General features: G+C 34.8%; 1 protein-coding gene across 1 annotated transcript in view; it reads right to left on the minus strand.

Moving 5' to 3' along the window:
* VPS13B (vacuolar protein sorting 13 homolog B) overlaps positions 1-17,632 on the minus strand; it is an 816,084-nt gene that overhangs the window by 323,794 nt on the left and 474,658 nt on the right. Inside the window, exon 31 of the mRNA XM_024756522.1 lies at positions 3,065-3,268. Coding sequence (XP_024612290.1) covers positions 3,065-3,268 — 204 coding nt within the window. The remainder of the gene's footprint in view (positions 1-3,064; positions 3,269-17,632) is intronic.

A 17,632-nucleotide genomic window follows, 5' to 3' on the forward strand; every position in this document is an offset into this window, starting at 1 on the left:
GGAATAAACCTCATCAAGGAGGTGAAAGATTTATATGCTGAGAACTATAAAACAATGATAAAGGAAACTGAAGATGATTCAGATAAATAGAAAGATAGCCCATGCTCTGGGACTGAAAGAATTAATAGTTAAAATGGCCATTCTACCCAAAGCAAACTACAGATTAAATGTGATCCCTTTCAAATTACTCATAACATTTTTCACAGAACTAGAACAAATATTTCAAAAATTTATATGGAACCATAAAAGTCCCAGAATTGCCAAAGCAATATTGAGGAAAAAGAACAAACTGAGAGGCAAAACCCTCCCAAACTTCAGACATTACTACAAAGCTACAGTGATCAAAACAGTGTGGTATTGGCACAAGAAACAGACATATGGATCAGTGGAGTGGAATAGAGAGCCCAGAAATAAACCCACATACCTATGGTCAATTAATCTTCAACAAAGGAGGAGAAGTCTCTTTAGCAAGTGGTGTTGGGAAAGCTGGACAGCTGCATGTAAATCAATGAAGTAGAACACTCCCTCACACCCTACACAAAAATAAACTCAAAATGGTTTAAAGACTTAAATATAAGACATGACACCATAAAAGTCTTAGAAGAGAACATAGGCAAAACATTCTCTGACATAAATCATATCAATGCTTTCTTAGGTCAGTCTCCCAAGGCAAAAATAAACAAATGGACCTAATCAAACTTATAAGCTTTTGCACAGCAAAGGAAAGCATAAACAAAATGAAACGACAACCTACAGACTGGAAGAAAATATTTGTAAATGATGTAACTGACAAGGGCTTAATTTCCAAAATATACAAACAGCTCATACAACTCAATAACAAAAACAAACAAACAACCCAATAGAAAAATGGGCATAAGACCTAAATAGACATTTCTCCAAAGAAGACATACAGATGGCTAATAGGCACATGAAAAGATGCTCAACATCGTTAATTACTAGAGAAATGCAAATCAAAACTACAATGCGGTATCACTTCACACCAGTCACAATGGACATCATTAAAAAGTCTACACAAAAAAGAGGTAAAGAAGATATCTCTTCTTTCATGCATCTGTTTAAGGAGAAATGATGTTTTGCATCCTAAATTTAGTTCAGAGAATCTGATTTGATAAAATATTGAGACCTTTCATAATATTTTTATTTTCTCATGTCATAGGGAAACTTGTATGAATATTTACATCTATTGCTAACTTGTTATCTATGTAAGTAAATCTGTAGTTGAAAATATGACTTGAATAAAGAGTCTCAGAGACTCTAAGACTTTACAAATTATTGCCATGTTCTGTGATTACAATTTTCAAAAGGAAACTGAAATTCTGATTGGTTACCTTACTAGTCATTTTTTGTAATAGGAATAACAGTGTAACTGGAATCTCTATATTTCTAAACTGTATAAATTCCTGTAAATTTCTTCTGTCTGAACAGAATAAAATAATTGGCGCTCCCTCCCCACACCAAAAAGACTTCTACACAGAATAAATATTGGAGTGGGTGTGGAGAAAAGGGAACCCTCCTACACTGTTGGTGGAAATGTAAATTGGTGCAGCCTCTATGGAAAACAGTATGGAGCTTCCTTAAAATACTAAAAAAAGAGTTGCCATATGATCCAGCAATCCCACTCCTTGGCATATATCCATCCAGACAAAACTCTAATTCAGAAAGATACATGTACCCCAATGTTCATAGCAGCACTATTTACAAGAGCTAGGACATGGAAGCAACCTAAATGTCCATCAACAGATGAATGGATAAAGAAGATGTGGTACATATATACAATGGAATATTACTCAGCCATTAAGAAGAAAGAAATAATGCCATTTGTAGCAACAGGGATGGACCTAGAGATTTTCATACTAAGTGAGGTAAGTCAGAGAAAGACAAATATCATATGATATCACTTATATATGGAATCTGAAATATTGTACAAATGAACTTATTTACAAAACAGAAATAAACTCAGACATAGAAAACAAACTTATGGTTACCCAAGGGGGAAAGGGGATAAGCGGAGGGATAAAGTAGGAGTCTGGGATTAGCAGATACAAACTACTATATATAAAACAAACAACAAGGTCCTACTGTACAGCACAGAGAAATATTCAATATCTTGTAATAAACCCTAATGGAAAAGAATATAAAAAAGAATATATATGTATAACTGAGTCACTTTGCTGTACACCAGAAACTAACACAACATTGTAAATAGATTTACTTCAATAAAATTTTAAAAATTTAAAAGTTAAATAAAAAAAGAACTCCTACAAGTCATCAACTAAAAGACAACTCAATTTAAAAATGGGCAAGGGACTTCCCTGGTGGCACAGTGGTGGTTAAGAATCTGTCTGCCAATGCAGGGGACGTGAGTTTGAGCCCTGGTCCAGGAAGACCCCACATGCCATGGAGCAACTAAGCCCGTGTGCCACAACTACTGAGCCTGCACTCTAGAGCCCATGAGCCACAACTACTGAACCCGTGTGCCACAACTACTGAAGCTCGTGCACCTAGAACCTGTGCTCCGCAACAAGAGAAGCCACTGCAATGAGAAGTCTGCACACTGCAACGAAGAGTAGCCCCCACTCGCCACAACTAGAGAAAGCCTGCACACAGCAACAAAGACCCAACGCAGCCAAAAATAAAAATTATTAAAAAAAAGGGCAAAGACTTGAATAAACATTTTTTTCAAAGAAGATCTACAAAGGCAACAAGCACAAGAACCTGATAAGGAAAGACTTTAAAAAAAATCTGACTTTGAATATAATGGATTTTAAGGGAAAATGTGAGTGAATCCTTAGCCTGAAATGGAAACTTTCATCAAATAACAAGCTTTAAAAAAAAAATTCTGACACGACCTTAAATTTGTAATAATTGCAGTGGAAAAGTGGTAGGACTAGCAGGTTTCCAAGCAAAATCATCAGCTACAATTACAAAATATATTTAATGATCATCATGAAATGCAGAATACCAAAACACTTAGGTTGGGCATGCTAAAGACTGTATCAATGAAATATCAGAACATGGAGAAAGCTTCTCAACCATTTCCCACCTGCTGGCCATGTTCCACTCAAGGGCTGGATTCTGAGAATTTCTTTCATTCTCTGTTAGCACCCCTCCTGTGCCACTTTCCTTCTCTGGTTTTAGTTGATCCCACTGCGCAGTACCAATATTGATGGACTGCAGATCTATTTGGTATTGTCTGTCTTCAATTTCTGATCCAGGGTCTCGAAGAATTCCTAAATTCAAGGCTCTCCTGTAAAGGCAGTGAAAAAAAGTGAATAGATAAAATAAGTATTCTATGTTTACTTTGCTCGCTAACATCATATTACCTTTTTTTTCCTTTGGATTACTGGGTTAATCAAATCTCTGAGGCAGGTATTAGAAAATTACCACAAACTAATAACTTGAAAACATACCCAAAACTTAGCACTTAACAGTATCTACCCTATAATGATTTCTTATATTATTCCCAGCACTGCTATTTTTCTAAGTACTTTCACATTTATGATTTAAATCCTTGAGATGTTGTGAGGTCATATTACTATCTCCATTTTTACTAAAGAGAAAATAATGCAGACAGGTTGAAAGACTTAGCCAAAGTTACTGAGCTACTATGTGGACAAAATTGCAACTTAAATCCAGGGTTTTGCCTCAAAACCCTGTCTTCTTTGCAATGCTAAACACCTACTTTCCCTTCCTCAGCACTCTGATGTCTTGTTAGGAAAGGTGATGAAGACTTTCTAATCTATTTAACTCCCCTACCTTTTGCCTTTGGTCCTTTATATAACCCATCATCATACAGACTAAATTGTTGACAAGAGTACATTGCTTATTGATGTAGAAACACAGTAAGGATTACTGGTCCATATAGAGTTGGAACTTTGATCTTATTGGACCCAAGGCTAAGCAAATGAATAAAATTATCAGCAGCTTAAAGCTAGATTAGAGGAAGTAAATGGTTAAATGTTTCATGAAGGTTTTAGACTGAAAATAGCAAGGCAGTGTGGTAGGGTGGGAAGAAAAGCATTCAGGATTCAGAAGCCGGATAAGACTAAGTTTGTGTGAGTTTGTAATTTTTTAGTTATGTTGGTTCACAGATGCTTTAAAGTGAGTAATCAAAAGGAAAGTAACATTTGTCCCCCATGAAAGTTTCAATCAACACAAAAGTGAAATTACATAGAGGATAAAAATAGTTTTACTAGTATAGATACAATTGCAGTGATTAGAAAAGAAATACAATTAATTATATCAATTGAATACTAATAAAGCTAATTAGTGGAGGGAGAAGGGAGGGAAGCACTGAGTCCTAGTGTGAAAACTACAGAGAGACAGTATGAATGTGATCAAGACTACCTCTTGTCTAAGTAAACAGTGTGGGTCAGACCATGCCCAGAAGCTTGTCAAATACTGATGGAAGGTGGATGACCACTGAGACTCAAGATGGCAGATGTCTGGGCCAGATGCGCAGGAATGGAGATGGCATGCATTAGGCCAGGGAAGGTGAGGGCTCAGGCTAATGAATTCAAGTGAAGAGAGGGGCAGGGAGAGGACTGCAAGTGAATGAACAGGCAGCTCAGGTAGGGAAATATCACAAGGTGTTAACGATAAAAAAAAAAAAAAAAAAAAAAAAAAAAGAGAGAACAGGGAAACAAACAGGCATTGGTCAAGAAGTCATAGTGGGAACCAGAGAAACTGAATGAATGGACTCTCATTATTCCTAAGGTAAGAGCTGAACCTGGTTTTCGTTTTCTTTTTTTTAACTTAGAAAATTACAATCTAGGAATGGACATGCAAGGAAAGGTGTATTAAAGTTTTACATGAACCCAAGAATTGCCTTAAAAACAGGGCCCATAAAATCGGCCATGAACCCTTTCATTTTGCCTTAATGAAGGCAAAGAAAAAAGGAGTGAATGGGGGTGCAGGTGAGAGGGACCAACATTGTGAGTACACCTATTTTGGTCAAATGCTCTCCTTTCATTTGAATATTGGTGTAAACCTGTTAATTCTAAAGGCACAGCTCGAACTTCACTTTCTATGAAGCCTTTCCTGACCACCATTCCTTCAAACTCCCTTCCTCCCAAATCTGTGCTCTTAGGGTCCTTCTGTACTTATAAGTACAAGAATATCACAATGACCTGTTTGTCTTTCTCAATATAGCATACATTTCTTTTTTTTTTTTTTTTTATCTCTCACTGCTGTGGCCTCTCCCGTTGCGGAGCACAGGCTCCAGACACGCAGGCCCAGCAGCCATGGCTCATGGGCCCAGACGCTCCACGGCATGTGGGATCCTCCCGAACCGGGGCACGAACCCGTGTCCCCTGCATCGGCAGGCGGACTCTCAACCACTGTGCCACGAGGGAAGCCCCTAGCATACGTTTCTTGAAGTCAGAAACTACATCTCCTAGTAAGCAATCAGTAAATGCTGTTTCAATTCACTGATTTGAACTGACACAAATGTTTACAAATCTCAAGTGGAGAATCTATCTGTCCACAGCAATAAGAACACACAGTCTTTAGACAGTAAACTGCTGCTGCAGGGCCACATAAACTCTGACATACAGCAAATATCTTTGGCAGTGGGTGGCCTAGCTCATTTCCCTAGATTATTATTCCCCATATAAAAGTTATATTTACTTATTTTAAACTAGCCAATGCTTTCTACAATTTACATAAATTCCCTAAGCCTACTTTTAAAGAAAAAATACTTATAAGAATCCCTTTGAAGGAAGAAAAAGTATGTTTGGAAATAAAATTAGTACTATATTAAAAGACAAACAAAGCAACCTAGCCCAACATTAACATCAGCCTTTCTATTTTTCTTGGCACTTGCAGAAACTGCAAAGTCATAAGATAAAAACCAGAGAAACACCAAATGTCATTAGTTTTCACCTACGCTTGAAATGCCCCATATTTACTCTTGGCCTTAAATCAAGCTATTTTCCTCCTGTCATCTGTCTGTGGAAAACATGACTTTCCACAGGTTCTTCTTCTCATGTAAAAATGGGTTGTATATTGAGCAATAGCTTAATACTTCTAAACATGCTAATTTCAAACTTTTAAGTTTTCTAAGAACCAGGGTTTGAGATTTTACACTTTTCTTTCTGTTTGCTTTTGAAATTGAAAAGTATACTTGTCATTTTAACCTGATTTGAAAGTTCAGAGAAATGTACAGTATATGGGTATATAAATCCAACTTAAAAGTTAATTGCAAAACCATTTAAATCTGAGATGTAGAAAACAGGATAAGCAAAAGACTTATGTGAACTCTGGTCTCAGATTTTTCAATGATCCATGAGCTTGGAGAAATTATTTAACTTCTCTGTTTTAATTATTTCAATATTAAAACTATTATAGAAATAAATAAAATGTATGACTGAAAATTAAACTATTCATAAAGAGGTCCATTATAAATTTTATGACCATTCCTGAAGTACATTATCTTATATGGTTTTGAATGAATAATATATCTAATTGTCAACTAATCATAGATGCATGGCACCATGATAAAACAAAGTCAACTTTTCTAATTTTGAAAAAAATTTAATGAAAACTATAAAGATAAATGCTCTTTAATATTTCCATGGTTACCTGTTTCCAAAATATGGCATATTAGAAAGTCAGAGTGAATCTTCTGATTGAAACAAGTAAAATGCTTGCAGACAATTTAAAGCATCTTTTTAAACACATTTCAGAGCTGGCACTAGAGAACAGAAGGTGCAAAGCCACCCCAAAAAAGTGAAATTAGGAACACTAATAAATAAGCACCTGCCAAAGCCAGCTTTTGCTTTTAGGGTTTCTGCTGAATTCTGTAGAGAGTGATTTTCTGATAATCGCACAGGAGGAGATAAAGCTCAAGGCCCACCTAAGGAGATGGATGCATCTATCTATAGGAGACAGCATAAAAAGCGGGGGTCATGAAGGGCTACATCAACCTTCAAAGGGTGAATTAAAAACAGCTCTCCTAGGAAGACTTGTGATAGAACAGTTCTGTGTCTTGACTGTGACGGTGGTTACATGAATGTACATATGCGGTAAAACTGCACTAAACTAGACACACATATAGACATATAAATACAAATGATTAAAAATAAAACTGGTGAGGGGAGTCCCTGGTGGTCCAGTGGTTAGGGCTCCATGCTTCCACAGCAGGGGGCACGGGTTCGATCCCTGGTCAGGGAACTAAGATCCTGCATGCCACATGGCATGGGCCAAAAAACAAAACAACAACAAAAACCTTGTGAAATCTGAATGCAATTGTGGATTGTACTGATGTCAATTTCCTGGTTTAGATATTGTCTTATAGTTATGCAAGAAGTTATGCAAGATCTGAAACCATAAAACACCTAGAAGAAAACACAGGGGTGTCTGCTCTATGACACTGGTCTTAGCAATGATTTTTTGGATTTGATACCAAAAGCAAAGGTAACAAAAGCAAAAATTAACAAGTGTGACTATATCAAACTAAAAATCTTCTACTCAGCAAAGGAAACTGCCAACAAAATGAAAAGGCAACCTCTAGAATAAAAATATTTCAAGTATATGTCTGATAAGGGGTTATACTCAAAATATAAGAGGAACTCATATAACTCAATAGCAAAAAACAACCCAATTAAGAAAACCAGCAAAGGATCTGAATAGACATTTTTCCAAAGACATGTAATTGGCCAAAAGGTATTGATACATGAAAAGGTGCTCACTAATCATCAGGAAAATGCAAATCAAAACCATAATGAGACATCACCTCATACCTGTTAGGATATCTATTAGCAATAAGACAAGGGATAATAAACGCAGGGAGGATATGGAAAAAAGGGAACCCTTGTACACTGCTGGTGGGAGTGTAAACTCATACAACCACTATGTAAAACAGTATGGAGGTTCCTCAAGGAATTAAAAATAGAACCAGCATATGACCCAGCAATCCCACTTCTGGGTATATATCCAAAATAAATGAAATCATTAATCACAAAGAGAGATCTGTACTCCATGTTCATGGCAGCATTGTTCACAAAAGCCTTTTCCATACCTTGTATGGAAACAACCTAAGTGTCCATCAATGAATAAATGGATCAAGAAAATATGGCATCTGCAGTTGACCCTTGAACAATTTGGGGCTTAGGGGCACCAACCCTCCAAGCAGTTATGAATCCATGTATAAGTTATGGTCAGCCCTCCATATCCACAGTTCCTCCTCCACAGTTCAGTGGTTCTACATTCACGGTATTTACTATTGAAAAAAAAAAGTGTATGAGTGGACCCGTGTTGCAGTGTTCAAGGGTCAACTGTATATACAATGAAATATCATTCAGCCTTAAAAAAGGAAAATCCTGTCATTTACGACAACATAGATAAACCCGGAGTGCTTATTTATATTACACTGAGTGAAATAAGCCAGAGAAAGACAAATATTGCATAATATCACTTATATGTGGAATTAAAAAAAATGTCAAATTCATAGAAGCAGAGAATAGAAAAGTGGTTGCCGTGGGCTATGCAGTTGGGGAAATAGGAAGAGGTTGGCTAAAAGGCACAAACTCTCTGTTATAAAATGAATAAGGTCTGAGGATATAATGTATAACATCATGGTGAATATAGTTGATAACATTGTATTGTATTATTGAAATTTACTAAGAATTTGCTAAGAGTAGAATTTACATGTTCTCACACACACACAAAAGGTGATAGATGTGTTAACTCAATGGGGGAATCCTTTCACAATGTATACATATATCAAATCATAAAGTTGTACACTTTGAATATCTTACAATTTTACTTGTCAATTATACCCCGATAAAGCTGGTGAAAGGTTACACTGAAGGGAACTGGGTAAAGGGCACACAGGAGATGTATTTGCAACTTCATGTGAATCTACAAGTATTTCAAACTTTAAAAAGCTTAAAAAATGGAAAAAAGCCCTCCTAATGCCCATGCTGAAAGAGATAAGGTAACTTACCAACTTACCCATTTTGACCTTAGACTTAGCAAAGGGTAAACAGGGGGGAAAAAAATCCCTCTAAGACTTTGCCATCGTAAGACAGCACTTGGGAGGTTGAGTTTCCAACGTGTCATGAAAAAATTTTAAATTGGAAAGGCTTGTGCCAGGTAGACAGTGCTACCAGATGACAGGTAAAAGGAAATTCTCTTGAGATGAACTCAATCTGAACTCAAAGAATTTCTGCAGATTTGGTTCCAAGTGAAATGAGAGACTAACAGATACAATGGGCAGAAGAAACAGACCCTAAAAGACTTCACAAACTGGATTTGTACACATGAAATATAAAATAATTGTTTAAAACGAAGAAAAAAGGTTTTTAAAATATGAGCAGGATCAAGAAGATATACAAAAGATGCTCCACATCATATGTCAACAGGGAAAAGCATATTAAAACAAAAAGATACCATTGCACACCTATTAGAATGGCCAAAATCCAGAAGACTACCAATACCAAATGCTAGTAAGGATGTGGGGCAACAGAAACTCTCATACACTGCTGGTAGGCATGCAAAATGGTATAGACACTTTGGAAGATATATGGCGGTTTTTTACAAAACTAAACGTACTCTCACCATATGATCCAACAACTGCACTCCTTGGTATTTACCCAAAGGAGGTGAAAACATGTCCACACAAACACCTGCACCTGAATGTTTATAGCAGCTTTATTCATAATTGTCAAAATTGGAATCAACCAAGATGTCCTTCAGTAGATGGATGGATAAATAAACTGTGGCACATCCTATTATTCAGCAGAAAAAGGAAATGAGCTATCAAGCCAAGAAAAAAACATAAGGAACTTTAAAGACAAATTACTAAGTGAAAGAAGCTAATCTGAAAAGGCTACATACTTTCAGAAGCAGAGAATAGAAGCAGAGAATAGAAAAGTGGTTGCCGTGGGCTATGCAGTTGGGGAAATAGGAAGAGGTTGGCTAAAAGGCACAAACTCTCTGTTATAAAATGAATAAGGTCTGAGGATATAATGTATAATTTCAACTATATGTCATTTTGGAAAAAGTAAAACTATGGAGACAATAAAAAGATCAATGGCTGAGACAGGTTCGTCAGGGGCAGGAATGAATAGGCAATGCTCAGAGGACTTTCAGGGCAGTGAAAATATTCTATATGATACTATAATGATAGATACATGTCTTATCATAAATCTGTCCAAACCCATATAATGTCCAACAACGAGTAAATCCTAATGTAAACTATGGACTTTGGGTGATTAGGATGTATCAATGTAGATTCATCAATTGTTACAATGTACTATTCCTCAACTTGAAATACTCACTAATCTTTATTCTTTAAACTATAAGATATACCATTTTGTTTTATGCATACTTAAAACCAATTCCAGTTATTATAATATAGAATACTCAGAGTGCTTTGTTTTTCAGTACTAAATTAAGAAAAGATATTCAAAATATTTTCATTCAAATAACATACATTAACTTTTATTAAGCAGTATTAGAACAAGATATCTCGTGAAAGGTACATTTTGCATCTCATGGTACACTAGATATTTTTTTAAGGTATAAAAATATAAACAGTTACAGACATAAGATTTGAAATAAGTTAATTTTTTTCAAACACTGGAAATCACTGTACAACTTTTAAAATGCTATTTTCCCTAAGTGAGAATTTTATAACTAAAAATAGCCTAAAATTGAAAAACAATCTGACTGCAAAGCCAAAAATTAAAGTATATTTTATTCAAGAGAGTTTTGATTTAGTGCACTACATTTTCATAGTACAAGAAATAGTTGCAAAATTATTAAAGAATTCTAATAGAATGATACTTTACCAGGGAGCTAATCATAGGAAAACAACTTTATGGCTTCACTGAGGACCAGAATGCCTAATATTAACAATATCTGCTTTAAGAAAATACAAGTAAAATATCTTAATAAGAAAGGCTTCATATTATTTCCTAACTAAATTTCTAATAGAAATGCTTGACATCATAAATAGGAATCAAATTTTCTTGTCTCAACTTCACATCCTTCTAAAGGCTCTATGAACTTTGCTCTCCCTCCTTATTGCAGTTTTTAAAATCTTTTAGCAATTCAAATCAGGAAAGGGAGTGAGTCAAGATGCCCATAACTCCCTTACCCTTAACACAAAAAGCTGCTTTATTAGCTAAAATATAGGAGTTATAATTGTAATTGCTTTGCCCTTCCGAAACTCATCTCCCATACCATTTGAACCATTTCAGCAGGTGGTGTAGGAGGATAAACTAAAGTCTGAAATAGTTGGTCAATGGTATAATCATAAGGAACCAAAGAAGACTTTAAGTATATAACAGGAAACATAGCTTTAATGTTTTCCTTTTTAAATTGATTTAGTCTGGGTCAGGCCTTTTGTATGTTTACATAAGAAACAGCTCATGTTGAATCATTTACCGCCCATTGCTGAATAGGCATATCTTTGGAACTCACTGTAAAGAAGTAAAATTCATTACTTACAGCTCAATTGAGATCTACAAAATGTTAAACAAGCCAGAAAATAGGAATGTAAAAAGAAGTAAAATTTATATGTCTTGATTAAATTAAATGTCTTTGTCACTAGGTCTCCATAAGTGACAGTAATCTTGAGAGTGTATAGGGCAGGGGATGTAAATGGTTGACCATCAGGCTGAGACCAACTGCCAATTTCCATGACCAAAGACTTAAGGCAGGGGTTCTCATCTTCAGAGTGCAGAAGAATCACCCGGAGCTTGTTAGAAATGTTAAGTTCTTAAACCTACAGAAATTCTGATTCAGCAGGTCTGGACTAGGGCCGAGGAATATGCCTGCTCCCTTGTTTTGTTTTTTTTAAACAACCTAAACTAGCATCCTTATTGATTCTAAAAACCACATTCTGATACTTAGAGCATCACATCCCTCTGACTTGGAACATCCTATCTCTGCTATCTGAACTGAAGGGAGCATGGACAAGAACCAGTAAATCTGAGGCTATTTCACTTACAAAACAGATAAATTCATACTTGTCCTGCCTCTTTCACCGAATTGTTTAGAAGAAGCATCTCTTCTCTTCAAGGCCAAGATATCTCTGTTAATTCACTTCACTCTTGAAAGCTAGGTCAGTGTCTGTTTTCTCACCAGCCTATACTTAGACACATTACTTGGCACGTGGTAGGCTTTTAATATATGAAAGTTGAATAAATAACAACTATTCTTCTTTATTCCCTTCACTTCCCTTGGGGATTTTACTCTCATTTTTTTCTTTTTCTCTCCCACAACTTTACCATTCAAGTTCAATTACTTGAACTAAAATATGTTCAAGTAATTCTCCTTGTAAAACAGAGAAACTCTCTCTCTAAGGCCCTGTATACCCCTCTAGCTACCACCCTGCCATATTCCCTTATTTTCCTCTCAGTATTTCTATTTCCTCACTATTTATTTTCTCCTCTAACCAAGAGCTATCAGGTGTCATCCTTATCCTGCCTTTGAAATTTTACTGGAAAACATCCTCAAGTGATTTTCTAATTACCAGATCCAATGGATGACTTTCAGTCATTAACTCACCTAAACTTTCTGGGCATATTTGACAATTCAAAATGGCAGTACAGCATGCTGGTGAAAAGCAAAGACTGTACAATTAGCCTGCCTGGATCCATAATTCTAGCTCTGCCACCTACCACTGGGTGTCTTTGGGCAAATTAAAGTTTCAGTGCTTCATTTTATTCATCTGAAAAATAAAGTCACTGAGGGGAGTCAAATGAGTTAATGCATGCAAAGTAACAGCTGACACAAAGTAGATAACTAGTATATATAAAGCTATTCTTGCCGTCTTGCTTATTCTTGAAATTTTCCTTCATGAGCTTTCATGGCTCCACGCTCCCTCAACTGCCTTTCTTTAATCTCCTTTACAAGATTCTTCTGTTTGCCCCTTCAATTATTAGTGATGTCCAGGGTTCTATCTTCAGTTTTATTTTATGCTTTATATGCATTCAGCAACGCAACTGATTCACAAATGCCAGTATATGTACTTCGCAATTATACCTCCAATGAAGGAGATAGGTTTCTTAGCATTCCCTTACATTTTCTGGCCCAGACCATTCTATGATGACTGGCACACATCTACAAGACAGTTGGCTACCATTAGGGTACATGGTCGAGGAAAATGCAGTATAATAACACTGCATTAAAAGCATGAATTTTAATGTCACAATTATATTCAAACTCTGGTTCTACCACTTACAAGCTATATATATATCCTTGGAGAAGTCGACTAACTCAGTGAATATCAGATTCCTCTGTAAGAAGATAATGGTATATAGCTACATAGGCTTCCTCTGGGAGTAAATGCATAATTTTAACATGTTTAGTATGTTATAAATGACACCTGGTTGTTTTTATTACTACAGTAGATGAGAAAGAAGCCGGATGGCCTGATTTCAGACTGAATCCATTGGTCTCACTTACTCTGTATTATAAAATCCAAAAGTACACTGAGGATGCAGAGACTTCAATTTAAGCAAATGAGCCCTATAATAATTCCTTGAATTGAAACAGAGTATTGGGCAAGAGAATGGTTTCCCTACATTTCTAGTCCAAGTGATAAATTAATCATGTATTTCACATTCTCAAAAGAAGAAAGGGGGTTATAAAAATAAAGGAGCAAAAACAGAGTAATCCAGTTATTAAATCATTTTCTAAGAATTTCATACATTTCAGAAACAAATTAATTTTCAAGCAAAATAAAGTTTTAAATAAACAAGCGATTTCATGTTAATAATAGTTTTATGAAGGGTAATAAAACTCACCTTTTTCAGTTATACAAATTTTAAATGATTTATGTGTACAAATCCACATGAGTATAAAGTAAAAATGACATGACAGCAGTATTTACCAATTATTTTCCTTTTGATGGCTAAATTATAGGCAACTTCATTAGAATATAAAACATTTAGCTCTTTCTACTTGAAGAAAGTCTCAAAATACTCTCATTGCTTAAGCAAATAAGAAAGTAGACTTTCACTATCTTCAGGCAAACATGAGCTTTGAAGTTTTTCTTCAGTCACAGATTTGTGCTGATAAGTCCTCATTTGCTCACTCATGTTATAAATGGTGTATATTTACAAGATGATTTTAAAAGTTACAAGGTATACTATGTATGATCGATGTTAAAAGTATATCAAACTATACCAAACAATTCTCATCCCATTAGAAACATGTGCTAAAGAAATGCACTAACTGAACATGCACTGCATTGAAAAATTTTTTGGTGTGATCAAAGAAACCACTGTGTGATCTCAGAGAAATTACTGAGAAAGAGACGTACTAGAATATAGAGAAATGGAAATGGTACTTCAATTCTGTAAAATATTTAATTATGATATTGATCTTCAACAAAATTGATTTTTCATCATCAGAAGGGTTTTGATGAAACCCTTTATCAAAATAGAAATAGAAAGAAATAGAAAGAATAGAAAGTGGTATATATTAGGAGTTATATGAATTAACTAAGAATGGGGGCTTCCCTGGTGGCACAGTCGTTAAGAATCCGCCTGCCAATGCAGGGTACATGAGTTCGAGCCCTGGTCCAGGAAGATCCCACATGCTGCAGAGCAACTAAGCCCGTGCGCCACAACTACTGAGCCTGCACTCTAGAGCCTGTGAGCCACAACTACTGAGCCCACGTACCACAACTACTGAAGCCCGCGCGCCTAGGGCCCGTGCTCCGCAACAAGAAAAGTCACTGCAATAAGAAGCCCACGCACCGCAAAGAAGAGTAGCCCCTGCTCACCGCAATGAGAGAAAGACCGCGTGCAGCAACAAAGACCCAACACAGCCAAAAAATCAAGCCAAACCAAACCTATTTCTTTTCTGGTTGTATCATGGTAACATGATAAATGAGAAATCAGCATCAATATTATGGAATTTGATATTATGAAGATGTGAAACTAAGTTTTTTTTTTAATATAATAAAGAAATATGGCCTTGATGAAAACATAGTAAAATGGATTTAGAGCTGGTTTAATACCCAATCCAAATAATAATATCTATATGGAGTCAGGTCTCTAGTAACAAGCCAGAGGATTTGGCTCAATTAAATAGTTTTTTTATGATTCATTAATTTTAATGAATTCATATAACTTTGACTTATCAAATTTTCTGATGACAAAGTTGGGAAGTACAGCTAATATAGTGAATGAGAGAACCAGGATTCTAAAATATCACAAAATACTGGAACAGAGTCAAACTAATAAGATGAAATTTAACGGGAACAAATGCAAAATTCCACACATAGGTTCAAAGAGCAAATTCTGTAAGTACAAGATGTGAAAGGCTTGAGAACACTTCAGAAAAAAAAGGACAACAAAAGAAAGCTTAGAAAAGTTAGGCTGGCTTATGGGAAAGAAAAAAAATATCAAAAGCATTGTCAAATGTCATTCTAGCCTTTTAATTTTTAAATAGCCTAACATACACCACACATACTATAAAATTTCACAAGATTAGGCAATTTCTTCTTTCTTATACTAATAAAATAGTGCAATTTTTAATACTATTTTTTCATTAATATTCAAACATTAAATTTTTAGAATGAGTGTATTTTATTTGCATAGCTTCAACTCAAATAATAATACATAATCATTCATTGATAACATGAGATCAGAGAGTTTTTTCCAGAATGTTATAATAATATATTACAGGTGCATTTATGTAAAACCTTCATGGACTTCTAAAACGTGCAAGGACGTGGCATAAAAGTTAACTTTTTTAATGTATTAGAGCCCAGAATGGTCTTACTTAGCAGTGAAGTTTACTGCAGTTCCCATACAGGTGACTTTGAAAGGCTAACTGTAAATTTAGTAAAACCCCTGCATTCTTCAGGTTTATTTAGATTTCATTTCTTTAGGTTTCTAAAGATGGTAATAAAATAGATAAAATTTATAATGTGTCCTTACTAAAAGATAGTCAGACCTCCTACTTGCTTCTAATGTTTCTGCAACACATCTTTGGCAACACTCCTGATTTAGGATTCTTCTATAAAATCTTCTATGGCTGCAAGTCAACTCTTACTATAATAAATCATGAACCACCCAGACTTTATCCAACTGTGTTAGCACTCTTTCTCATTCAGATATTTTCTTCATATCTTTATTCCATTTTTTCATTTCATTACTAAAACAATTGGTTTTGGTAGTTAACAGGTTCCCTATTTATTTCCAAATCCAATTTGAAAATCCTACTTGAAAATTTCTATGAAATTCTCATGTGTAACATTCCCTCTTTCTCTACTAATCAATTATTACCCATCATCTCCTACTCCTAAAATTATGTTTACAAAGAAGACTTCCTTTCAAAAACCATCATTAAATCAGGATTCAGAATTGGTTCCTCTTTATTCAAAATCTCAGCTAAAGATTATCAGCAATAATAATGGTATTTAAACACACTGGTGAGTAATTAAAAATGAGGTTTTGAAAGACTGTTTACACAGAAAGAGAAATGTTCATATGTATTATTAAATAGGAAAGACAGGTTCTTTAAATTTTCTAAATACCTTCTATAATAAGAAAAAATCCTATAACCCTATACAAGTATCTATGTAAAGCAAATTGTAGCTGAATTAGTTGGAATAAATGCAAATTTCCTAATTCTAAATTGCTTGGGAAATCTTTAAGAGAAATATTGACAAAGATATCTCTCTTTATCTCTTACCAAATTCATTTTTATTAGTATGCTTCCAATTCTGTCATTTAAACTTTTTTCTCTTTAATTACATTCTTATTACTCCACATTATTCCCATCCTCTTACCTAACTATAAAGTGGTTTATAATACAAAATACATAAATATACACATGATAGTAATAATATTAATAATACCACTCTAAAATTTATATACAGTTAAATGGTTTGCAGATACTTTTCAATATCATCTCAGGTAAATCACCAACCACAGGGTGTGACAGGTAGACTCCATTTTATAGAGGCTGATAATTTAGGTAAGGAGACTGGACATCAGAGTCTAAACTGGAAACCACACCTTCTGACTACAAATTCAGTCCTCTCTCTTATCTCTTTTCTATACTTAATATAAGAACTGGTTTTCAAAATAAAATATAAGATTATACTTTATTAAAATGTATATGTGTGATATAGTTGGGTAAATAATTGAGATGTCAAATTAAACTTAATAAAGATAATATTTCCAAGACAATAGACTAGAGTAGAGAGAATTTTGGGGGTGAAGGTAGATGAGGAACCTTTAAATTTGGTATATAACAAAGAAACTCCTTTTTTAAAAAAAATATTGCCACATTATTTCATATAGTTTATAATGCATTGAGTTGCTTCAGACCAACAAATGTTACAAAATTGGTCAAAGAAAAATAGGGACCAGAACTCAAGATTCTCCAATTTACATACAATGATCATAAAGCAACTCTGTTTATTTGTAAAGGAAAATTAGTAGTTTTTTAAAAACGCAGCAATAGTTCAGGAAATCTCTTAATACATGATGTTAAAATATGAGTATCTCAAGATGCAAAATAATCAGAATAAAGGTGGTTTAACAAAAGGTACCAATCAAGAACCTTCTAGTCAGCAACAAGTATACAGTCTCATATTTAATTTAAAAATCTGGTATATTTTCCCTGTTGTATGGTA

Source organism: Neophocaena asiaeorientalis, unplaced genomic scaffold, assembly GCF_003031525.2.
Source record: "Neophocaena asiaeorientalis asiaeorientalis breed wild unplaced genomic scaffold, Neophocaena_asiaeorientalis_V1.1 scaffold29, whole genome shotgun sequence".
Lineage (NCBI taxonomy): Eukaryota > Metazoa > Chordata > Mammalia > Artiodactyla > Phocoenidae > Neophocaena > Neophocaena asiaeorientalis.